Genomic DNA, 25,907 nt, shown 5'->3' on the forward strand with positions numbered 1-25,907 from the left:
ATCACAATGGCTCTGAGTCAGGAAGTGCCAAGTGTCAATAGCAACAGTAGCCATTGCTACGGCTATGAAAAGCACCACATAAAATAAGGATCATGTCTTTGATATTTATTCTTTTATTTATTTAATATGATTTGTGCCTCCCCCGGTGCATCCTGCTACTCTGACCCCAGACCCCTTAGGGCTGATTCACTAAAGGTCGTTAAAACGAGCGCTAAAATGTTATTATTAAAAATGTTATCGCGTCTAATTTTTCGTGTCTTAACGCACGATTCACTAAAAGCATACTTGCGTTAATTTCGACGCGATGCTGTTTGCGTTATTTTAGTCGTGAAGACTATTTTCGTGCGGTATTTGATGGAACGAGCGCTAATCAACGCACCGCGTACAAATATTTGCCGCGTGCGAAAACACGCACGCCATGTTAGTCATAGATGCCATTACTTTCGGAAAATTACTGTACTGAAAATGCCCATTTCCCTGCAAACTGGCGGCTGCATCACTCTGGGGCCAACACAGACTGAATAAATCCCACTGCAAAGTCCGTATTGTGTTGCCAAAAGCTCAGGAACTGTACTTTTCTATAATTACCGACTGCCCCAAGTAGGGGTTAATTTTTGCAAAGACTAATGCGATATTTAGCGCGTCTAAGTGTTTGTGAATCATGCATTAGTATTATTTTGGCGCGTACATTAACGCATGCGGTAATACTGTAGCGAATCGCGCATTAATTTTTGCGTCTATTTTAACACAAAAAAGCGTGCAATAAAACTTATCGACCTTTAGTGAATCAGCCCTCTTGTATTAGTGGTAAATATAAAGTTAGTTCATAAAGGGGATCTTGGGCCAGGGCAGTCAGGGGCGGTGGGATTGTAAACCCCAGGAGGGCAGAATGGGGACCATAGCTCAAAAGGGAGCAGACATCATGGGTCCTTACCCTAAATATATGCACGTATGCATACAGTGGGAGCTGCCATATTGCTCAAGTGCATTCTTCAACAAAACTAAAGCAATATATTTTTTGACCACAAGGAGTGCTGTTGTATTTACAATGAATGGTGAATGCATCTGCAGATGAAACAAACTTCCCACTTTACAGAGAGGGACAGCACTGTGTAGCAGGAGATTTAAGCTGACAATTAGCTACTATCTCCATTGTTTTTCATGGGGGGATAGAATGACTAAACTCTGTAAATAAATAAGGCACATTTTCCCTTTACACTGAATAGCAGGGCATTGGCTGTCCCTGTATCTAATCATGTGACTCCTGCATCCAACCAGTTGCCTTATATACGTGTGCTGCCCTGCAGGCAGGTGAGATTTACCCTTTAATTTGTTTGCCTGAAGTTCCTATTTGTCTCTCTTGTTCTTTATTTGCCTGAGCAGTTCTGTAACCTGAGCAGGTTCCTATAGCAGAGACAGGAGGGAGGGCTGATGGTGGCCCCTGGCTGAGGAGGTGATGGAGAGGGGAGGGTCTTACAGGACCCCAGCACTCACCTACAGGCCTTGCCCTTACCTGAGGTCACATGACCCCACACCCTGGCCCTCCCTGACTGCAGCCAGTTCATGCCTCATTTCCTCCCAGGGCTCAGAAGGGAGAACACACAGTGTGAGTGTTAATGTGTCTCAGCTCTGGGAGAACAACAGGCTGCCTGAAAGTTGACAAACTTGTTTGTTAGGTGTGACAACCCAGCGAGGGAGGAAGCCATTGGTGTGCATGGATTAGGTGTACAGAAACAGCTCTGCCATTGTCTCCTATGGAAGAAAATCAGGGGCCCCACTAGCTGGGTCCCAGAAAAGAAGGAGGAAGAAGAGGTAGTGGGGGAGGTACGACCGGCTCCTATCCCCTCTCAGGTAAGAACAGTTGTTTGTCTGTGGTTTTCCCCCAGTCTCAGAGCTGGAATGTAGGCAGCTCCCCTGGGCTCAGTGCTACTCATACTACCAACAGCCCCACTGTGCTTTGTGAAACCTACCCCTATCCCTAGGCTTACCCCTAGCCTAATTCCTATTCTTACCCCTATCCCTATCTCTACCCCTACCCCTAGCCTAATTCCTATTCTTACCCCTACCCCTAGCCCTATTCTTACCCCTAGCCTAATTCCTATTCTTACCCCTGTCCCTATCCCTACCCTAATTCCTATTCTTACCCTATTCTTAACTAGAAGTTAGGCAGGTTATATATAGGCATTAAGGTTGAACGTGATGGACGTATGTCTTTTTTCAACCCAACTTACTATGTTACCCCTATCCCTAGGCTTACCCCTAGCCTAATTCCTATTCTTACCCCTACACCTTTCACTATCCTTACCCCTACCCTTACCCCTGGCCTTACCCCTACCCCTATCCATATCCCTATCCCTGGCCCTATCCCTGGCCTTACCCCTACCCCTATCCCTAGTCTTACCCCTATCCCTAGTCTTACCCCTATCCCTAGTCTTACCCCTATCCCTAGTCTTACCCCTATCCCTAGTCTTACCCCTATCCCTAGTCTTACCCCTATCCCTAGTCTTACCCCTATCCCTAGTCTTACCCCTATCCCTAGTCTTACCCCTATCCCTAGTCTTACCCCTATCCCTAGTCTTACCCTATCCCTATCCCTAGTCTTACCCCTATCCCTATCCCTAGTCTTACCCCTATCCCTATCCCTAGTCTTACCCCTATCCCTATCCCTAGTCTTACCCCTATCCCTATCCCTAGTCTTACCCCTATCCCTATCCCTAGTCTTACCCCTATCCCTATCCCTAGTCTTACCCCTATCCCTATCCCTAGTCTTACCCCTATCCTATCCCTAGTCTTACCCCTATCCCTATCCCTAGTCTTACCCCTATCCCTATCCCTAGTCTTACCCCTATCCCTATCCCTAGTCTTACCCCTATCCCTATCCCTAGTCTTACCCCTATCCCTATCCCTAGTCTTACCCCTATCCCTATCCCTAGTCTTACCCCTATCCCTATCCCTAGTCTTACCCCTATCCCTATCCCTAGTCTTACCCCTATCCCTAACCTTACCCTTAGCCCTATCCCTAACCTTACCCTTAGCCCTACTCTTACCTCGATCCCTAGCCTTATTCCTATTCCTGTCCCTACCCTTATCTTTACCCCTATCATACACCTATCCCATCCTTACCATTCTCCCATCCCATCCTTACTTCCTCTCCTTATCCTTACCCCTATTCCTATACAAACCCATGCCCTTATCCTTACTCCTATACTTATCCTTACCTTTACCCCTATCCTTACCCCAATTCCTATACCAAACCCTACACCTATCCTTATCCCTCACACCTGCCTCTATTGCCTGCATAAGGGGACCTGCAAAAGCAATGCACTTCCCAGGTTGTACTAACAAGGCACTTTTAACCCTTTGTTTCCACCCAGTTTAAAAATCCACTGTACAGAACTACCCTTTTGTTCTATTCATTTACATGTGTGTTGGGGGGGGGTGAAATAATTCTAATTGTGGTAATTAATATTAACATGTACTGCTGACAAGGGCTCAGTTGATGGCATTCCAGACTACTAGCAGCTAGGATGTGGGAGTTGTAGTTTAACCCAAGACCTGTGGGGAAGCAGTTTGAAATAAACTCAAGGTTCAAATTTCGGGTTCAGTCAAAACAAAGTTTTGTTGTCAGTGACCAAAAAGTTCATTTTAGAAACCAAAAAGTTGACTTCAATCAATTGCCCTCATGTTTATGACTTTGCCCAAACCAGAACAAGAAAACGCAGAAATGTTCTGCTCCGTGTGAGAGAGACATGAAATTAAACAACATCATTGGGGCCAAATCCAAATATTCTTCCCCTGTTTGTGGCATTTTCAACATTCCCCATTGTGTCTGCTTAGGATTTTTACCCATTAATAGTTAATTATGTTAGATAATTAAGACTGGTTACCTATCCAAGCGCAGAGTGTAGGTACAATGGCATTTGTTTTGCTGGGCGAGCTAATAACATGGTGGTTAAAACTTTATTTTTATCATTATGAGGTATAAATTTTGTGGTCAATTTAAGGTGAGAATGTATCACAAATTTGACTGTTGTCATTCAGCTGTTGTTGAATTATAACCCCCAGTAAGCACCGCAGAAGGCTGTATATTACTGTAAATAGTATAACAACAACAATACAAGTATCACAGATTTGACAATGCAGAAGTTAAATGTTACATATATATTGTTATAGTATATACTATTCACAGAGGCTATTATCCCACTGCTACTATAGGCACCATCTCTCCCTACTATACCTGCTATCCCACAGCCCCAGTCCCTTCCCAGAGGCTATTATCCCACTGCTACTATAGGCACCATCTCTCCCTACTATACCTGCTATCCCACAGCCACAGTCCCTTCCCAGAGGCTATTATCCCACTGCTACTATAGGCACCATCTCTCCCTACTATACCTGCTATCCCACAGCCCCAGTCCCTTCCCAGAGGCTATTATCCACCCACTGCTACTATAGGCACCATCTCTCCCTACTATACCTGCTATCCCACAGCCCCAGTCCCTTCCCAGAGGCTATTATCCCCCCACTGCTACTATAGGCACCATCTCTCCCTACTATACCTGCTATCCCACAGCCCCAGTCCCTTCCCAGAGGCTATTATCCCCCCACTGCTACTATAGGCACTATCTCTCCCTACTATACCTGCTATCCCACAGCCCCAGTCCCCTCCCAGAGGCTATTATCCCCCCACTGCTACTATAGGCACCATCTCTCCCTACTATACCTGCTATCCCACAGCCCCAGTCCCTTCCCAGAGGCTATTATCCCCCCACTGCTACTATAGGTACCATCTCTCCCTACTATACCTGCTATCCCACAGCCCCAGTCCCTTCCCAGAGGCTATTATCCCACTGCTACTATAGGCACCATCTCTCCCTACTATACCTGCTATCCCACAGCCCCAGTCCCTTCCCAGAGGCTATTATCCCACTGCTACTATAGGCACCATCTCTCCCTACTATACCTGCTATCCCACAGCCACAGTCCCTTCCCAGAGACTGAATGCTAATCTTGCTTCATTGATAAGAATAATCAAAGAAGAAAATGGTAAGGGACAGACAGACAGACAGACACTGACACATAGCAGTTACATTAATCAAAAACTGTTTTAATCAGTGTATCCTGGAATGTTTATTTAAATTAATTAATAAGTTATTTAGCTATGCCAAAAACACACAAACCTTTGGGTGGGTGTCCCATGTAACCAAACTCAGAAGCCACTGTGCAAAACTGAATGTAGGCTCACACCACACCCTCCCATGTTTTAAAAGGATAAATCTGTTTGTAACACAAATAATGTGATGCAATGTCTGAAAACTTTTATATAGTGTGTGGCCCAACAGACCCAGTGTCTCGACTTGTTTACCATTTTTTGGCATAATGCCGTACACTTGATTTTCAGGCTCTGCTAGGACTTACTTTATTGGCCATATAGTGGAGATGGAGAAGCTACATTGTTTTAGTAGTCAGAACCAGCAGTGCAGAGAACAGAATGTGAAGGTGTGAATGAGAACACATTATAAATATGCCTTCCCTGCTGGGAAACAGAACATGCTCTCATTAATGATCCCGCCGCCCCTGTGGAAAGGAGAAATGAATGAATATCTTAATGACTTCTGTGCCATTGGGCAGCTGGCCCTGCGAGAGTACAGATTAAAACTGTAATGTAAAAGTGAATTTTGCTAATTGAAGGCTTGGTTGTGTCTGAAATCTATATATTTCCATGAGCCACACATACAGTAATGCCTGTATATAATGCCAGGTCAGTCGGTGGATTGGAGAACATGATTGGCTCATTTCTGAGTTATGCCATGCAGACATGGGGGGGATCACGCCTGTGCTGTGTGGGAGGTGCAGTTCAAGGTGTCAGGGCTGGGCTTCCTGATTGGCTGCTTGTGACTTGTAACATGTATGTAATAAAAGGCACTAAGTTTGCCCAGGAGCAGTAACCCATAAGATATTTGCTTTAAACTGGTGACCAGTAGATGCTACCTGCTCGTTGGTTGGTATGGGATACTGCTTTAATTTAGAGATGCACCGAATCCACTATTTTAGGATTCGGCCAAACCCTGAATCCTTTGTGAAAGATTTGGCTAAATATTGAACTGAATCTGAATCCTAACTTGCTTATGCCAATTGGGGTAAGGGAGGGATAAAGAGAAAATGTTTCAACTTCCATGTGACAAAAAGTCAATTTGGTTTGGCCAGGCATGTGGATTTGAGCAAATCTGAATCCTGCTGAAAAAGGCTGAATCTTGGCCGAATCCAAACTGTTCATCCCTTCTTTTTATTACATACACTAACCCCATAAATATCACAGGAAATACTGTGTTTTCTTTTCTTATACCCAAAATGTAGTGCTTTCCCAGGATTCCAGCATCATTGCGGGCAGGTAGCGAATAAAGCAACTTACACATGATGTACAAATGGAATTGTTGAGTAAAGCTTTTTGCTTCGGCAAATCGAGCACATTTTGCTTCACAAGTTTTAGATTGCGTAGCCTACTAGCCGCAGGGCACAAAGAGCTGATGCGGTCTACGATCTAACTAAATTTTTTAACCTACCCAATCGATATCTGCCCGATTTCAGGCCAGATATCGGTTGGGCAGGCCCGTCATTGCTGCCCCTACACGGGCCGATAAGCTGCCGAATCAGTCTAAGGGACCAATATCAGCAGCTACAATTGGCCCGTGTATGGGGCTTTTGGATAACGACTGCAGTTCTGTGGCTCCTCGCGGCACATCCCATTGATCTGACTCCCCTTTGAAACTGGGATATGTGAAATCCCAATCCTAACTGGCTATTCATTGAGATGTTACACTGTTTTTTAATAAATGTGAAAAATGTGTTGATTGAATATTAATAGGCTAATAGTTAACACCTGGTTAACTATATATTCAGCTTCTTATGTAACATGGGGAGCAATGTCACTGTATTTAACCCTTTCCCTGCTGATGGTCCGCTCTGCTCTGTACAGGCATGGGGGTGTTGAGGAGCAAACAGAGGCTTAAGCTGCTACTGGCTGGTATTTGGGACGAGGTGAGAGAGGCCGTTATACATAACTAGCAACATAACTACATAATACGCTCTGCTCTGTACATCGGGAAGTGCTAAAATCTGTTTGCAGGGAGGCATGGGCTGTGTTTATACTGATAACATTATCCAAATTCGACTCGACCAATCCTGCTGCACGCATTTGTCACCCAGTTCTACTGTGTAATGTGTAATATGTCCCAGTGCGACCTGTTTGTGTTGGATTAGTGACCCCAGCGGCACCAGTAGTCGGTTCATATGTGTATACAGTATATACAATGTGTATATATAGTGTATACATTTCATGCATTCAGTGCTCATTTTCTATATGTGGTGTATAGCTGGAAAACTCTGCGGTGAGTTGTTGGACATATTTCATAATCTGGAAAACTAAAGGAACAGTAACATTTAAAACTGAAAGTGATTAAATAGACGCCTGTTGATTTAACCCTTTAGGCGCTGTCCATAGCGAGTTTGCCCTGCCCTGTAGAGCTTACAATCTAAGTGGATGGGTAACATACAGGCATAAATAGGAGGGCAAAGTGCACAAAGGTTTGGCAGCCAAGACTGGACCAAATAATGTTCTAGGTGGGATCTAAGTTTGTTTTTGAAGAGGTGGAGAGAGTGTTCCCTACAGAGGAATTTAGTGATATTCAGAGTGAAAGAGAGAGAGGGCTCTGACAGGAGCGGATGTGTCCTGGAATGTACCGGGAAACAAGTGAAGAAATGTATTGAGCAACCCACTCACCCACCCGACTGCCCACTCGCGTCCCCCACTCCCTGTTTGTTCTCAGTTTTTTTGGTGTTATTGGTGCTTTTTAGTACCTGGAAATTGCAACCATTCATAGTGACTCTAAATTTTGATTGGCCTGGTATGAAAATCCTATAGGCCAATGATACATTAAAATAGGCAGTGGCTGTTAAAATTCCAGCCAAGTTGGTATTCTAGGTGTGTGGATAAACTGGCGACTGGATCCTGGCCATCAGCTGTAGAGTTTGTATTTACTGGGTAGGACCCATGAGATTTCCCCAGCTAATGGCTGTCAGGGGATGCTGCGAGAACAGCTAAAGGGCAGCAAGGTGTGAATCTTACAGTGTATGGCCACCATTTGTGGCCCATGTTGAGGTGGCCATACACATTCAATCATTTGGCAAGGTCCCCACCTTGGGTGCGCGATATCGTGCTAATGCAATCATTTGGTCCTAGAGCCAAAGGATCGCATTACAATGCAGGAGATATGAAAAGTCATAGCGAGGACTGCATCAATAAGCCTCAACAGAAAAATCAAGCCTGCCCAATTGACATCTGCCTGATTTTTGGCCAGATATCGGTCAGTGAAGCCTGTTGGAGGGCTCCGTACACAGGCAGATAAGCTGCTAAAACAGTCTAAAGGACCAAAATTGGCTGTTGAAATCTGCCAGTGTATGGCCACCTTAACTGAGATGAAGCATAGCTCTTTATAGTAAGCAAAATAAAATGCGAAGCCAAATAATAAACGTAGCTGATGTAGTTGTATCAAGAACGCTATAACCAGGAAAGGCGGCACAATGGCAGATAAAGGCGTGGCAAGGGCGGTCGGAATGCTTTGTTGATACTCCCTTCTATTTACTTGCTAATTGGGTCTTTTGTCACTGAATAGGCTGTGACACTGCTTGGTCATGTTGTAAATTGTACTTCCTTGGAAATCAATACAAACAGGAGTTGCTATCTACATAAAGATACCATAAAATACATCATTTTAGATCAGTGATCCCCAACCAGTGTTTCGTGAGCAACATGTTTCTGGCTTGGAAGCAAGTTTTGGTTGCATAAAACCCAGTGTAAAGCCAAACTATAGGCTACCAGTAGAGATGTAGCGAACTAATTCGCGCGAACATCAAGTGTTCGCGTTCGCGCAAATTCGCGGACTTTTGCCGATGTTCGCCACTTTGGGTTTGCCGCGTTTTTTTTTGGCGCCGCGTTTTTTCGCCTTGGTTTTTCCGCCGCGTTTTTTCGCTTCGTTTTATCACCTATGCATATACATAGGAATAGCTTGCGGTTTTTTTGGCGTTATTTTTTGGCGTTTTTTTTTTGGCGTTTTTTTTACAAAGTATTTTTCAGAGAAGTTTTTGCCCTTGATCCCCCTCCTGCATGTCACTGTCCAGGTCGTGGCACCCTTTAAACAACTTTAAAATCAGTTTTCTGGCCAGAAATGGCTTTTCTAGGTTTTAAAGTTCGCCTTCCCATTGAAGTCTATGGGGTTCGCAAAGTTCGCGAATATTCGCGAGTTTTGGTGAAAGTCAACATTTTCGGTGATGTTCGCTACATCACTAGCTACCAGTCCACATAGGGGCTACCAAATAGCCAATTATAGCTCTTATTTGCACCCCCAGGAACTTTTTCCATGCTTGTGTTGCTCTCCAACGCTTTTTCCATTTGAATGTGGCTCACGAGTTTAAGAGGTTGGGGATCCCTGATATAGATCATTCCATAGGATACATGTCTATGCACAACAAAGTCACACAAGGCCTGAGATGATCCCATTGCAAGTTCTCTTACTGGCACAACCACACTGTCCCTCTAAGAAGCTGTTCAGAATTGTCTGTGGTCTGGTAGATAATCTTGTTAGAATGATGTGAATTTTGGCTTACGTGCCAAAAAGGAGTTTTTCTTGTAGTAAAAATGGTAATGGAAAGGGTCTGTTATTCTCTGTAGCTCTGCACAAACATGGCAAAGTGTTGTGCCACTCAGATGCTCCGCATAGCTAGGGAATGGCATGATGGGACACGTATGTGCAGGTTAGCCGGTTGAAAAGGAACATGTGCCGACAGTCCCAGCGGAAGTCAAGGAAAGGCTATGCTTTATGTATATTTTAGGTGCAGTAGTAACAGATGGGTCACATTCTTTTGTTCTGGCATTCTTTACATTCTGCTTCTTTCTCTTCCTGCCTATTTGGCTCTAGGCAGAGTGTTCTTAGTGACCCCTCCCCGCAGCCATAGGAGTGTCTGTTCTGACTTGTGACAAAAAGAGCTCCCCTTGACTCCAACATAGAGTGATACTGATGTGCTCAAGTTGTGCTGCAGTAGGAATGCGGCCATCATGCCAGGCTGGAGGGCAGTACAAGCATGTGATTGGTCGGAGTACTGATGTACCTCCAGTCCACTGGATCTTTACATCCTCATCCTCCCCAGCCTAACATGAAGGCTCAATACTCAGTGTAGTGACTAAAGTAGAAGGATATTGTCCGGTAACTGTAGGGGGGTGGGGTAGGGGAAGTGGAAGGGCTAAAATTAACATAATATGGGTATGTTAGACATAAAGTGTTGTACCACTTAAACAAAAATGCACCCAGCCAATATTTCACCAGTCTCGCCAGTAAAATACCAGCCAGGGCCGGGGCCCCGTTAGTTTGTGAAAACTTGTCCTCCGCCTTCAATCCACCCCCAGCCTGGCTCCTATCCCCTCTCCAAGCTCCATTTCTACCATGCCCTACTCACTATTTCTGCTTGAATGTTGTCTTCCAACATTATGACAATCGCCATTTACATCATAGACCTGCCCCCCCACCTTGATTTGTGAATCAGGGCATCTTTTAGAAGATAATTGCAACTGCATCCTGTAGCCATGGCGACAGCATATAGATTGCCCTCTGTGACATCATTTCAAAGTTGGATTCTATTCTTTTCCCTGTGTGTTGGTGTGTAGTATAGCGACCAACTGTGAGGAGGTGGGGCTTTAGCCAAATGAGATTGTTTGCTGATTAGTTAATTGCTTGGTGACTGTGATTCAGAAGTCTGGAGAAATGGAGAAAGTGTTGGGAAGCTTTTCTTTGCTTATTCAGCATTTCCATTGGGGAATGGAAGCAGATATTTTTACACATTTTTCCATGTAGCCTTACACTTTGGGGAAAGGAGGCACTTTGCATTGCAATCAACTTCCTTCCCCCCCACAGTCCATGTGATTATTGTAGAAACTGCACTAAAGCACTTTAGTATATTGTAGAATAACTCCTCTTCTTACCATCTTGCTAAAAGTTCAGTTAATGTGACCTACCCCTTTAAACAGTAGCAGGTAGGTTGAGTGTTAGACATACAATTAGCAGGTTAATGTATCTCTACATTGTGACGTCACTGTGTTTGCTTTTCAAAACACTTGTTTGAAAATGAAGGCCGGATTGAGCTCAGCAGGTGTCAGGTGATTCTCCGGTGCCTGATTGTTTGGCCGTGTCATTGTTTGTCCATAACAGGGTTTCCATATTAATAATGGATTTGAGAAAAGTAGAAGCAAAGCACAGGAACATATAGAGGAAAAAAATTAAATCTGCTGCCAAACAAAGTTGAAAGGGAGGGTTGAGTCAAAATGACTTTAAATGACTTGTGTACCCTATGGATATAATAACTGTACCCCCTGATGACTGCTTAGTAGTTACCCCTCATAAGTACAGTGTAACTAGTGTGCTCTCTTTAAGTCTATTATGTTTTCCTTGCCACGTTATTGTCATACTCCCTCCAATCCCAGCCCAATATGCTTCTTCACACCCACTAAAAACTCATATACAATTTTGCGGTCTCCTTTTTTGGGGGCTATCCTGCTTAAAAGAAGAAAATAAGGAGGTACAATAGACGTGCACGTGGCCCGTCCTATTGTTTTTATGCGAGTTCTCTGTGGTGTTTTGGCCTCTTGAACCAACAGAAGCCCTAGACTTAACTCTTTGGTTGGTGGAAGCAGGGAATTAAAAACATAATATTTGGAGATTGGATATTGGGTGGATGGTAAAACTGTACTGACCTGGGAGAGTAGGAGCAGACCATTTGGTGTGATCACTTGGCAGAAGTGGCCAGCAACCAGTGGGCTATTAAACATTGGGTGTATCTAAGTGGGTTTTTTCTAATAGGGTGCATTAAAAGAGAATTGCCTGAGAGCTTTTTATTCGTTGCAGGCATTAGCCTTGAGCTGAAGTAATATTGTGAGAGCATGGGATGCCAGTGACGTGGCCTTGTGGCACACCCTTTCCCTGGGAGGTGTAAGATGCCCAGGTTGGAACAATCAGAACCAAGAATTTTACAGCTAATCCCAAATAAATATAAATGAAAACTGAAAAGTGTGCTTTTAAAACAAATAACTTTGCCATATGTTTAAAAACATTGCTTTGCCTATAGTAACAGAAATGACAAAACAATTGTCTGTGTATAGCATTGTGTAGGACAGTGCTGTCCAACTTCTGTGGTACCGAGGGCCGGAATTTTTCCAACCTACGTGGTGGAGGGCCGATAATGGAAGCCAGTTTTGACCACTCCCCTTTTTTAAACCGCACCCACTTGAAACCACACCCATGTTATCACATGACCATACCCATATTAATAGTTGTAGTAAAGCAAAAACCTGCCATACTCTGCCTGCCCTACCCTGCCTGTGTGTGCAATACTCTGCCTTCCCTACCCTGCCTGTGTGTGCCATACTCTGCCTTCCCTACCCTGCCTGTGTGTGCCATACTTTGCCTTCCCTACCCTGCCTGTGTGCCATACTCTGCCTTCCCTACCCTGCCTGCATGTGCCATACTTTCACTGTGTTTGCCATTCTTGGCTGGTTTGTGCCATACTTGGCCTGTGTGTGCCATACTCTGCCTGCCCTATGCTGCCTGTGTGCCATACTCTGCTTGCCCTACCCTGCCTGTGTGTGTATGGCACACACAGGCAGCCTACAGTGACACAATGCTGGCACTGCTCCTACAGTCTGCACAATAACTATATATTAAAAAACTTTTTAATTGTAGTACCACCTCAGTATATGTTCTTTTTGTAGAGTGCAGGGATTATTTGTGGGTTTCTACTGCTCCTGAGGTGTGAACAGGGGAACAATATGGGTGATTACAGCCTGAGCCTGAGGTGTGAACACTGCAGGGGGTGAACAATGCAGAGATTAAAAGGTGTGAACAACACAGGGGATTACATATTTAAACAATACAGCCTGATTACAGCCTGAATCTGAGGTGAGAACCATGCAGGGGGGGCAGTTAATCACAGTACGGATACCATTTAAAGCTTACACAAGAGTAAGCCATCAAAGCAGCCAGACAGGTGGGGGGCCACACAGAGGGTGGTCGCGGGCCGCCAGTTGGACAGCACTGGTGTAGGATATGGGTGCCAGATTTAGCAGCCAATCCCCTGTTATGTTTGTACATTACGTGTCACTGGTACGAGTTTATTTGCTCTTGGATGGAATCGGCTTTCTCCAACTCCTTTCATCTCGTCCTATGATGTCACTGGCTTTGTTCTGTCTTACGCGGCACCCAATGAGTGTTCTTACGCGGCACCCAATGAGTGTTCTTACGCGGCACCCAATGAGTGTTCTTACGCGGCACCCAATGAGTGTTCTTATGCGGCACCCAATGAAGGTTCTTATGCGGCACCCAATGAAGGTTCTTATGCGGCACCCAATGAAGGTTCTTATGCGGCACCCAATGAAGGTTCTTATGCGGCACCCAATGAGTGTTCTCTTGCAGGCACTTCAGGGACAATTTGGTTAAGTCATTATAAACCATTTAAAGGTCTGAGAGACAGGGTTCATGTCCTGTTTGCAGAATGACGTAACCCCCACAGGTGACATTTAAAAATTGGCTTTAAAATAACTCAGAGAAGCTTTTGAGTTTCTTCACTTAGGATTTATGCTCATTCCTTATTACCCAACTCGATGTCCTTATTTTTAGCTTTATCAACAAACTCCTGACCAAGTCTGATTATATATCAGTTGGAGAATAGTTATTTTGAACCCAAACATGGACCAATAAGCTGCAGACTTGGTTAGAAGTCAATTCAAAATTAGCTCTGGGGCCCTTCCTCTTGACCAGGCTCCACCATTGGTCTCAGGAAAGATTGTTCATACCCTCCACTCTACCCCTATCTGACGTACCCTACTATCTGACAATATCTGATGTACTCTCCACTCTACCCCTATCTGACGTACCCTACTATATGACAATATCTGATGTACTCTCCACTCTCGTCTATCTGACGATTCAGCCCTAAATGCTGAATGGTCGTTTTTGCTCAGGTGCTTAAACGGAGCCCAATCAAAATCCAAGGCTTTTGCGATATCGGTTGTCTTGTCGATCCACCATACACGCACCGAATATCGTACGAAACCTTGTTTAGTACAATAATATCAGTGCGTGTATGGCCAGCTTAAGCATATAGCTGTGAACTCTTCATCTCTGCAGGCTTGCAGTACTAAAGCCTGTAAATGTATATAGTTATAAATGCTGTAATAAATATAGTAAGGTTACTACACCAGCCCATAGGTCCAGCAGCCCTATAACAGTAATGCTCCAGTCCTTCAAAGTTGTTCACAACAGCTCCCCATTTTGGATCTTTTCAGGCCATTTGTGTGTCAGTGACACTGCACATGCTCAGTGAGCTCTGGGCTGCTGTTAAGAAGTTAAGCTTAGGGGGTCATCAGTGTTCATTCTGCAGCAGAATGCACTGGTCTCTACCCTGCCATGTAATACTTCATCAGTATTAAATTGTGTATATATACAGTATATAGTGAGTGTGTCCCTAAGCTCAGGTTATACTGTGACATTTATATTGTATATATACAGTATATAGTGAGTGGGCCCCTAAGCTCAGGTTATACTGTGACATTTATATTGTATATACACAGTATATAGTGAGTGTGTCCCTAAGCTCAGGTTATACTGTGACATTTATATTGTATATATACAGTATATAGTGAGTGGGTCCCTAAGCTCAGGTGATACTGTGACATTTATATTGTATATATACAGTATATAGTGAGTGGGTCCCTAAGCTCAGGTTATACTGTGACATTTATATTGTATATATACAGTATATAGTGAGTGGGCCCCTAAGCTCAGGTTATACTTTGACATTTATATTGTATATATACAGTATATAGTGAGTGGGCCCCTAAGCTCAGGTTATACTGTGACATTTATATTGTATATATACAGTATATAGTGAGTGGGCCCCTAAGCTCAGGTTATACTGTGACATTTATATTGTATATATACAGTATATAGTGAGTGGGCCCCTAAGCTCAGGTTATACTGTGACATTTATAGTGTATATATACAGTATATAGTGAGTGGGGCCCTAAGCTCAGGTTATACTGTGACATTTATAGTGTATATATATAGTGAGTGGGCCCCTAAGCTCAGGTTATACTGTGACATTTATAGTGTACATATACAGTATATAGTGAGTGGGCCCCTAAGCTCAGGTTATACTGTGACATTTATATTGTATATATACAGTATATAGTGAGTGGGCCCCTAAGCTCAGGTTATACTGTGACATTTATATTGTATATATACAGTATATAGTGAGTGGGCCCCTAAGCTCAGGTTATACTGTGACATTTATAGTGTATATATACAGTATATAGTGAGTGGGCCCCTAAGCTCAGGTTATACTGTGACATTTATAGTGTACATATACAGTATATAGTGAATGGGCCCCTAAGCTCAGGTAAGTGACAGCAGCACAAAGCAGGGAATCAGTAAAAAAGATGATGTGGGGGGGGGGGTACTGGGGGCATCTTCGGAGCTTCAGATCGTCCCTGCCCAAAACAGAAGCCCAGATACAAGTTGTAGTCATTTTCTATCTTGTTTGTGGAGCTTTAATTGTCACTGTCTGATTTTGCTGTGACATAAAATTAAGTGAAACACAAGTAGAGTAATAAGGAGGAGCTGCACACAGGTATATACTGCAATATGCTCTTGGCTCCTTATGTGTGCGGTGCTTGTCAATTTACCATTTCAGGTCCCACAGCATTCCAAAAGCTCTGTCTGTTCCATGCCCTTGTGACGTTTTGGGCTTAAACACATTCAACCCCAAGTGTATGCCTTATTTCTACACCTTATAGGCCACAAAGGTTATGAATAATGTGTATATTGCTCACCATTGCTTATTTCCCGATCGCTTCCTTCTGTCCAGAGATTCCCAGATTACATCAAATGCATGAACTTAAACCCATAGCTGTGGTGTTTTCTGCGACTCTTTAGGGATGTAAAAGCTAAACAATGAGGAAAAAGACATAACATATATTAATGCCTTTGCCTTTACACTTGGGAGAATACTGTGAGTGGAAGAAAAATGTATAAGTCCTTGACCAGAGAAACCTGACCTTGAAGCACCACTGATGGTATTTCTATTTAGATATTTAGTATTACGAGAGGACCCCAGTTCATTGTAAGAGATGATAATGATCAGAAAAGCTAAATGTAAATAAAGTGGAAGCCAAACAGCAACACGGGATGGATTCCATTACTGAGAAATCTAAAAAGAAGACAGGGGATTCAGTAGAGCACTACCTGTATGGTCACCAGCGATCATGGGAGAAAGTTTCACTGGATTTAAATGGGCTATAAGTGATCCATTCTAACTATCATGTAACCCATGATTAAAGGTATACGGTCATGGGAAAATATATTTAATTTTGAAATGTCACATGGGGCTAGCCATATTCTTAATTTCCCAGGGTGCCACAGCCATGTGACCTGTGCTCTGATAAACTTTAGTCACACTTTACTGCAAGCACTGCCGATCAGCAGAACTATGGGAAGGGGCACAATGCACTGAGATGGCGCCTACACACCAATATTACAACTAAAAAAAATACATTTGTTGGTTCAAGAATAAAATGTTAAATGGCAGAGGGAATTATTTGCTATGTAACAGTGTCATTTAGAGATAAAAAGTACCCCATAAAAATGCCAGAATCGCTGTAACATACATACTAAAAGATGTGGCAATTTAGGCCCTAAGGGTTTTATGGTAGGATAATCTAACCTTATTATCATGATAAAAGTCTTGAAGGGCCAGTTCTCAAACTTACATGTGGAGGCAGGATGCTTAAAAGTTAAACATAGGGTCAGATTACGACAGTAGCGGCCAATTGGGACATAGGTGTTTTTAAGGCAATAAGGGGGTGCCTTGCAGAATATTTCTTTGATGTTTCCAAGAATTCCTATTTCTGTACTCTTAAACCACTGCCTGTAATTAAAGAATGGTGTCCATTTTGTCAGCTTTTGAATAGAAATAGGTTCTGCTGCAATCTTTCAGCTGGAAGCGGTTCTGTTGCAATTCGTGTTTTGTATCTGCCAGATTGTGTCTGTTTTGATAGCCCTCTGAAATACCTGGCTGCATGCATGCCATCTGATATTATGGAGGAACCACCCTGTAATTCACATCATACCTTGCAAAGTGACAGAGCTCTTAATTGGGTCTCATTACTAAGATGGAGCTCATAAAGTGTTACAGACTATATACTGTATATATATATATATATATATATATATATAGTGCATAATGTGCTTCTATATATGTCTTGGAGCTCTGATGTGACTTCTAGTTCTACAAGAGGGAGTATATTATTCTTTATAATACAGGTATAGGATCCCTTATCCGGAAACCCGTTATCCAGAAAGTTCCTTATTATGGAAAGGCCATCTCCCATAGACTCCATTTTAATTGTAGGCAAAACAATCCTATTGTGTTTAAATTATGTTTAAAAGATTTTTTAGTAGACTTAATGTATGAAGATCCAAATTACGGAAAGATCCCTTATCCGGAAAGCACCAGGTCCCGAGCATTCTGGATAACAGGTCCTTTACCTGTACTCAAATTTTGGTGACATAAATTACATCATTAAGCACCGATTATAACTGATGACATCACTAAGTTCTATTTGTAAGAATATTAATATTAATAAGGATATTAATGGCTCTTGCATATTATATAATGTTTGTATCTGATTTATAGATCCAAAAATATTTAACCTAAATACCGAGGCAGTTATGGTATTTGCGATTTCCTGTTATGGGAATCCCCTGTAGGAGTTTGTGCAAGTGCTTTGCTTGTGACATAGACTGTTGCATTTTCAAGGAAAAATCAGTTGCGAAATACATGCACTGGTGCTTTCAGGCAATTACTTTAGTCAGTGAAGGCGATTTGGTGCCCTATGTTTGGACTTGTACTTGTTGTCATGAGCTGGAAATAGGGTTGCCACCTTTTCTGGAAAAAAAATACCGCCCTTCCTATATTTTTACCTTTTTAATCTTATTAATAAAATCTGTTAACATGCAGTTGCCTAATGAAAATAAAAATTCTCATTGGCTGCTAAGAGTTGGTACTTTGGTATGAATGTTCCTAGATGTAAGAGATACCCTCCAGCAGTTCTTGGAACACAGCAATCCTAAAAGCCCCCAACTGTTGTTGAGAACTCTCAGCTCCCACCCCGACTGCTGCAGTTTAACAGCTGGAAGAACCCCCTGATGTATTGACATTTGCACCCCTAATGTAATTACACTTTCCAGCCATTCTGGTCCCAAAGCCAACTCTACTTAGCAGTACAAAGACCATGGGGCCACAAGTAAAGTTTGAAATGTTTGTAGAGGATATAAGGAGAGGATACTGTGTGAATCAGCTGCCAGTGCTTTACAATGAGCATTATGCACCTTGGGTACCTGGCTAATAGCTGACTTCCTGCAGAACCTGTTTTATATCTGCTTGCCGTGGCTTTCAACCACGCTCCCATTTATTTTAATTGAATTTCTAGGTTTGGCTCTGCCTACTTCATCTGGCTGGTCACGGTTCTAGAAATTAGAACTCTCAGGGCAGCAGCAGCACACAGGGAGATTCCCTGCATTTTGCCACCTGAGCAAATTTGCAGAATTGCCCCTCCATTGGCTTTAACACTAATTACCTGCTGGTGTACTAATCTGTCAGGGCAATTAAATGCCCTTACCACTTGATCCTCAGCTCTGGAAGCAGGATAAACCGCTCAAATCCCTCCATTAACTCCTTAATTACCTACAATTTCTGGTCTAATGACTTGTCAGGTGACTTTACCTGGGAAGCGCCTAAGCCTGGGTAATTACGTGGGAACAGCGTCCCTTTCCGATGCTTGCTTGTGTCTGTCATTAGTAACCCAGTCTATGAAAGGAGTATCGTGGTGAGTGCTAGGGAACAGCAACAGGCTAAAGATTTCCTGCAATAATTTAAAAAAAAAAAAACAATTGTTAAAAACAAATCTTTGCATGGGTTGATAAGGCAGGGTAATACACTGTGTTATATATCATGCTTCCTATTCAGGCACATGTAACCACCCATATTGCCACTTACCAGTGAAACTTTGCATGCACGTGAGAGTAAAATATTTAATGTGTTTGTCACCGTATGTGTGAATGTTTCATTAGATGTGTGTAGGAACATGCTAGCGCCTGTGCCTCCCGGAACTCATCAGTTATACATAGAGGAGCTGTTGGCTCTCTGCGTTTTTTATGCTCAGACTGTTGAGATATTATATTGGATGGAGCCAATACAAATATTTGCAGAATGTATTTCTGGGTAATTTGACATAGTGGCCTGCTGCAGATATTGAGAGAGGGCCACATTCATAGGCCCTATATATTCTTGCCTGGCCAGCCTTCCTGACCAATCTCCCCTCGGGAGGGCCATCATTTTGGTACCTTAAATGGGCAAATAAAAAGCTGGACGCCAAATTGGTCCATCTATGGCCATTAACTTTCCAGCACAAAAAATACAGTTGTCTTTAGGTGGCCATACACGCACCGATATTATCGTACGAAACCTCGTTTCGTACAATAATCGGTGCGTGTATGGCATGTCAGCGAGCCGACCGATATCGCAGGAAGCTGCTGAAATCGGTCGGCTCGCCGATCGGCCAAGTTAGAAAATTTTGATCGGGCGTCATAGAAGGCGCCTGACCAAAATTCTCCCTTCAGAGCTGAATCGGCAGAAGGAGGTAGAAATCCTATTGTTTCTACCTCCTTACCTGCCGATTCAGCCCTGAATGGTGTGTGGCGGATCTGACGATGTTTCGTGCGACCGATGGTCGTACGAAACATCGTCGGATCGCCACGTGTATGGCCAGCTTTTTGGCTTGCTTATCACTCTGATGTTATCTACAGTAAATTGTTTTTCCATTAAGTACAAATATTTTCAGAATTCACATCCAAAGAGAAATAGCCAGGAGTTTGGAAAGGCCTCGGTACAGCTGCCAGAAGTTAGTGCTTAATCTGCTTAATTATTTACATAAGGTTCTGGCCTTTTCATCGTGTGAATAGCCTTCCTTACAATGACTCCGGTGCATATGAGCAGCCATTGTTCAGCTTAAGTCAAGGGTTTCTTTTCTGTTTTGTTTTCTGGAAGGTTTGACATTTGCTTTTATTTTACTGTATATTCTGCAGTTATTTTTGTGTTCCAGCTCTCATTTGGTTTTCCTGGACAAGCGCAAACAATAACATAGCTTCTTTCTTTGTGTCCAATATGATAGATATGGATTTAGCTATAATAATCTCTTCAGCTGCTGCATATGAACATAGTTGTTGCAGATCAAAAAAGACACATGTTGATCAGGTTCAAACCCTTTTGTGATATAATTCCTCTGCAGCCACTATTTGAACCAAAGGAGGGGTGGAAAGAAACCTTAAGGTGTCTCCAATTAAACTCAGAGGGGAAAGGTCCTCCCTTCCAGCCCCTTGATTTGTGCTACAGTATATGTATTTTCACTTAAGAACACAATGGCTGGATAAGGAATACATATCTCTTACATCTAGCCCACAACTTACAACAGGGCAAATGAGACTTTTCAGTTGACTTGATGTGGTCCCTAATTAAGGAGATGTCATGCTGGGGTTGCAAGAAGTCACCACAATGTGACCGTTTTTTAGGGTGGGAAAAAAACAATTGGTGATTCCTTGGGCCTTATTTTAGGCTCCATTTCTTCATATACTACCCTCTAACATTTAAAATATTATAGTAGCATATGCATTAGAGATCATGGCAATGGTGGAATGCCATGGTGTGGGGAACAAGATTTGACTGGAAATCATAGTAACATAGTAAGTTAGGTTGAAAAAAGTCACGTCCGTCAAGTTCAACCTTAATTCCTGTATTTAACCTGCGTAACTGCTAGTTGATCGAGAGGAAGGCAAAAACCCCATCTGAAGCCTCTCTAATTTGCCGCAGAGGGGGGAAAATTCCTTCCCGACACCATGATGGCAATGGGACTACTGTATATGAAGAAGAATATGCCAATGCAGTTTTGATTTTTGGTTCATAAAATGGAATATTATTGAGTTAGAGAGGGTCCAAAGAAAAGCAGCTAAGCTGGTAAAGGGTATGGGAAATCTGTTATTAAGAAAGACTGGCCAAGTTGGGATTGTTTTTTTTACAGTGACAGCTGTGAAGTTATGGAATTCTCTCCTTGAATCAGTCGTACTGGCAGATACATTAGATAGCTTCAAGAAGGGGTTGGATGGCTTTTCAACAAGTAAGAAAATCCAAGGTTAGCAAAATTAACAAAACTAATCCAGGGACTGGTCCAATTGCCCATTTGGACCCAGAAAGCATTTTACCACCCTCTGGGGTAAACTAGAGAGTTTCCTCACCATTAACTCGAATTCACCTGGACAAATGGTTGAACTTGATGGACATATATTTTTCAGTGTGTGCAGAATAAATGAAAAAAAGACTTATCAATCAGAGCACTAATTCTCTCCCTTTACAGCATGGATACAGATTATGAGTCGACCTATGAGGACGATTCCCAAGTGCCAAATGATGATGTGGTTCCGTACAGCGATGATGAAACAGATGATGAACTGGACAGCCCCCAGACTGATGAGCCTGAGCAGAACAGGAGAAATGTACAGGCAGAGCAGAGCCGGGAACCTGTAATTAAAGGTAAAGGTACAATTGTTACCTTTTTTTAAGGTCAGCAGTTGTGATATTACTCCTAGCTATAACTATGGGTGTTGTGCTTCAGACTTGCTCAGGCCAGTTTGCTGCAGCCTGGCCCTATACTGAGCCCAACTTTAAAGGAAAACTATACCCCCGAACAATGTAAGTCTCTGTAAAAATATATTGCATATATTGCATAATAACCATGTTTATAATAGGGATGCACCGAATCCCGGAATTGGTTCGGGATGAGGGCCGAATCCAGCCTGAAAATCGATTGCCGGGAATACGCTCCATACGCTTAATGATCCCTCTACCTGTGCCTGCACCTGAATGAACTGAATATATATATATATATATATATATATATATATATTCTAGTTTGGAAAAATTCTTCAATAGGCCACTTAATATGATATATATTATGTGTTGTTTAAGTATTCATTCTGGGGGTATAGTTTTCCATTAAGGGCCCATGGCACACCGGGCACTTCAAGTTTCAAGTTTATTGTCATATACAAATAACAATGAAGCATCATTACTGTAATGACATTTTTTTGCACTAATTCTGGCCCGTGCATGCCTATTTTAAAAATGTGAACACACGTTTGCTAATTGTTACTGTGCCTACTGTACCTTTGATATTATACATAAATAATATAATAATGAATTTGTATCATCAGCTCCACCTACTGTTTACTTTTTCTCACTAATTTTATATAAACGGTGTTGGACTTGGGAGACCAGAGGCCCACTCTCCAAACTACTTCTCCTCCACTCCTCACTCAACCTAGTTCCTAGTTTTTCATCTTAACATACTATAATCTATTCTTATATCTGTTTAGTCTCTTTGAAATAAGGAATGACCATGAACTAAGCCAAATGGTTAAGCTGGCCATACACGTGGCGATCTAACGGTCGCACGAAACATCGTCAGATCCGCCACACACAGTCAGGGCTGAAACAGCAGATAAGGAGGTAGAAACAATAGGATTTCTACCTCCTTCTGCCGATTCAGCCCCGACGGCAGATTTTGGTCAGGCGCCTGATCAAAATTTTCTAACCTGGCCGATCGGCGAGTCGGCCGATATCAGCAGCTTCCTGCGACTCGCCGACATGCCATACACGCACTGAATATCGTACAAAACGAGGTTTCGTACGATAGTATCGGTGCGTGTATGGCCAGCTTTAGTTAGAGTTTTCCTGGTATCCTGGTGGGCCAGTCCAACACTGAATTTAAGGTCTTGTGATGTTTCTTTGCTTAGAACTGACCAGTAAAACATCAGATAGCGCTTCTCTGCTCAGTGACTTCATTTTCTGTGTTGGGCAACATCACAAGACTTCTCACTAACTTAATTTTAAAAATTAAACAGCAGGTTGACACCTCTGGCTCAAATACATTATATCAATAGTTAAAGAACTGCTAATATCTTAAAAACTAGAAGAAAAAAATGTAAATTTCTCTATGATGTAGATTCATAGTGAAGAGTAAACTTGATTCGGTGCCGCCCTGCAGAATGAATCAAAACTTCTAACCAGCACATCATCCTGTTGATTAAATGTCCAGTTTTATTTTAGTTTAAGGTGCTAACACTTTCCTCCAATGGCATAACTTTGGGGCCCCACAAAAACAAAATTTAGTTAAATGAGTTTATCTCTCATTCTTTTAAAGTAGGTGCCATTACACCCCCAAGGTGTAGACTAATCAGTATTCAGGGCAGACACATTCTGCAGAGCTGCTTACAAACCAGTTCTGCCGGCAGCAAGCATCTAGACTGAATACCAATTAGCCACGCAAGATGTGGATTTAACTATTTGGCAAACAAGTGTCAGACAGCAGTAAATCTGAGCATATATACTAGTTTAAATGCATTTTAAACAAAAACATAAATATTTATGCTTTTATGAGTGTCTGTGTTTCAAGGAAATGTAAACCCTTAAAACAAAGGAGACATATATAGGATAAATGAAAAAAAAACTCTAATCTTGTAGGCAATTATGAGTAATATACTCTCGGGTCCCTGTTTCAAATGAGGGGTGGGCGTGTCCTAATGGTCCCTGCCATAAGCCCAGTAGGAGGTGGATAGCCAATCACAGCCTGGCAGTTACACAAGCAAAGACCAGCTTCAGTTCCCTATCAGGTCAGCCCAGCTGCTGATTGGTTCCTATCCTACAGTGCAGTGTGCTGAGTGCCGCCGGCTCCCTTGCACAGCCTGGGAAAGGAGGTAGCAGGAAGTGGAACAGATGGGCGGGACTAGTAGGGTTTTGGAGAAATTTTCAATAAATCAGTCCGAAACGCTACTTTTTAAAGACCATTCTTTCTACATTTAGATGAGTACAATTTGTTGACATAATATTGTTTTTCACACAATATGTGCCCTTTAAGGTAAAATTGCTCTGACAGCCCTACTGAGCACTTTTGAAGCCCACGGTCAGCTGAAATTTAGGGGCATATTTATTATGCTGTGTAAAAAACGGCATAAAATCGGCGTAATTTTTTAATGCGGTTTTTCTTCCACCGGAACTTATGTATAATAATGGAGTAAAATCTGGCGTTCGGACAGCGATCTATACACAGCTTTTTACGCCATTTTTTCAGGCAATTCGTTTTACACCGCTTAACAAATTTGCCCCTATATGTTGTTTCTTTTAGAACTGACCAGTGAAAAGTCAGCTGACTCTTCTCTGCTCGCTAACTTCATTTTCTAAGCAGAGTAACATCACAAGGCTTTTCTTTGCTCACTAAATTATTAGATGACTGTAGCCAGTTGACCAAACTTAACTGGCACTGTTCCATCAAATTCATTATATTAGCACTGTAAAAGCTGGTAATATGTTTAATTTGTTTTGAGGCTTTACATCTCCTTTAACTACAGCACCACCTTTCAAAAACTGTACAGATTTGAAGCACAACTTTTTTTTTTTTTTTATACCAAGACATAAATACTGTAATCACTTAGAGTGAGGTTATAAAAAAATATTCCAACCCTTCCAAACAATGCCCACCCCTTTAAGCTTTACAGAGATTGTTTGTCCATATATTGTAATATACTTCAAGCTGGCCAACTAGATCAGTCATCCCTGGGAGGCGAGGGCATATCTTGGTAGCTTAATGCACAGAATGTCTTAATGCCCTATATGTATGTATGTATGTATGTATGTATGTATGTATGTATGTGTAATTCGGACTGATATATTGATAATGGGTGAGTGCAGAGGGGCTCTTGTTGATGTTTATATGAATTTAGTGGTCACAGCCTCATTGCACACCCACCTAATGGTTTAAAATTTAGTGGTGAGCACAACTTTCCCTTAATTGCTATAGCTTTAGCTATTCTGACACACTCTTGGCTTATCGCCTCTAGATCACTAAAGGTCCCTATAGACGGGCCGATTGTAGCTGCCGATATCAGTCCCTTAGACCGATTCGGCAGCTTATCGGCCCGTGTAGGGGCAGAAACGAGGGGCCTGCGCGACCGATATCTAGCCTGAAATTGACCAGATATCGATCGGCCAGGTTAGAAAATTCTGACCTGATGCGGTCCCCGAACCGACTGCCCCATTATAATTTGATCGTTTGGTCCCAGGGCCAAACTATTGAATTAGCCTACATGTTCCCCGATATCGCCCACCCATAAGTGGGGATATTGGGTGAAGATCCGCTCGCTTTGTGATCTCGCCAAGCGAGCGAATGTTAACGTGTATGGGGACCTTAACTTGTTCCTCCCTTGATCATTTACTCTATATGGCATTTTCTGATAGGAAGGCATTCAACCCAGTTTTTACTAAATCATACAGTACATTACCCTGTTTCTTGGAAGGGAATTCAATAACCTGGGTGTAGTAATGAACCCCTTCCTATTCCAATGGCGAAACCTCCTCTTCAGGAACCTGAAAGGTTGACCTCTTTGTGCCCAATCATTCTTTATAGAGAGCTATAGTAATACTGTGTGAACACCTAAATGTACTGTAGGTGCACATTAGAGTGTGTGGGTGGGGGACAGGGACACCAGCTATTATTTGTACCCTTCACAGAAGAAATGATATATGACATGCAATACTAGTAAAAGTTTTGTACAATTAAACATGGTCCTACAGCATTTCTCTTTTTTTATCTACAAAATAATGGTATAATGGCCCATTAAATGATCTAAACACCTTTTCAGCTG

At 42.5% G+C, this 25,907-nt stretch overlaps 1 protein-coding gene across 1 annotated transcript in view; it reads left to right on the top strand.

The window, feature by feature from the left end:
- Positions 1-1,587: 1,587 nt before the first annotated feature.
- atp8b1 (ATPase phospholipid transporting 8B1) overlaps positions 1,588-25,907 on the top strand; it is a 50,254-nt gene continuing 25,934 nt past the window's right edge. The window contains 2 exon segments of the mRNA NM_001030391.1: positions 1,588-1,851; positions 21,566-21,741. Coding sequence (NP_001025562.1) covers positions 21,567-21,741 — 175 coding nt within the window. The 5' untranslated portion in view covers positions 1,588-1,851; position 21,566.

The sequence above is a fragment of the Xenopus tropicalis genome, chromosome 1 (genome assembly GCF_000004195.4).
Source record: "Xenopus tropicalis strain Nigerian chromosome 1, UCB_Xtro_10.0, whole genome shotgun sequence".
NCBI classification, from domain to species: Eukaryota; Metazoa; Chordata; class Amphibia; order Anura; family Pipidae; genus Xenopus; species Xenopus tropicalis.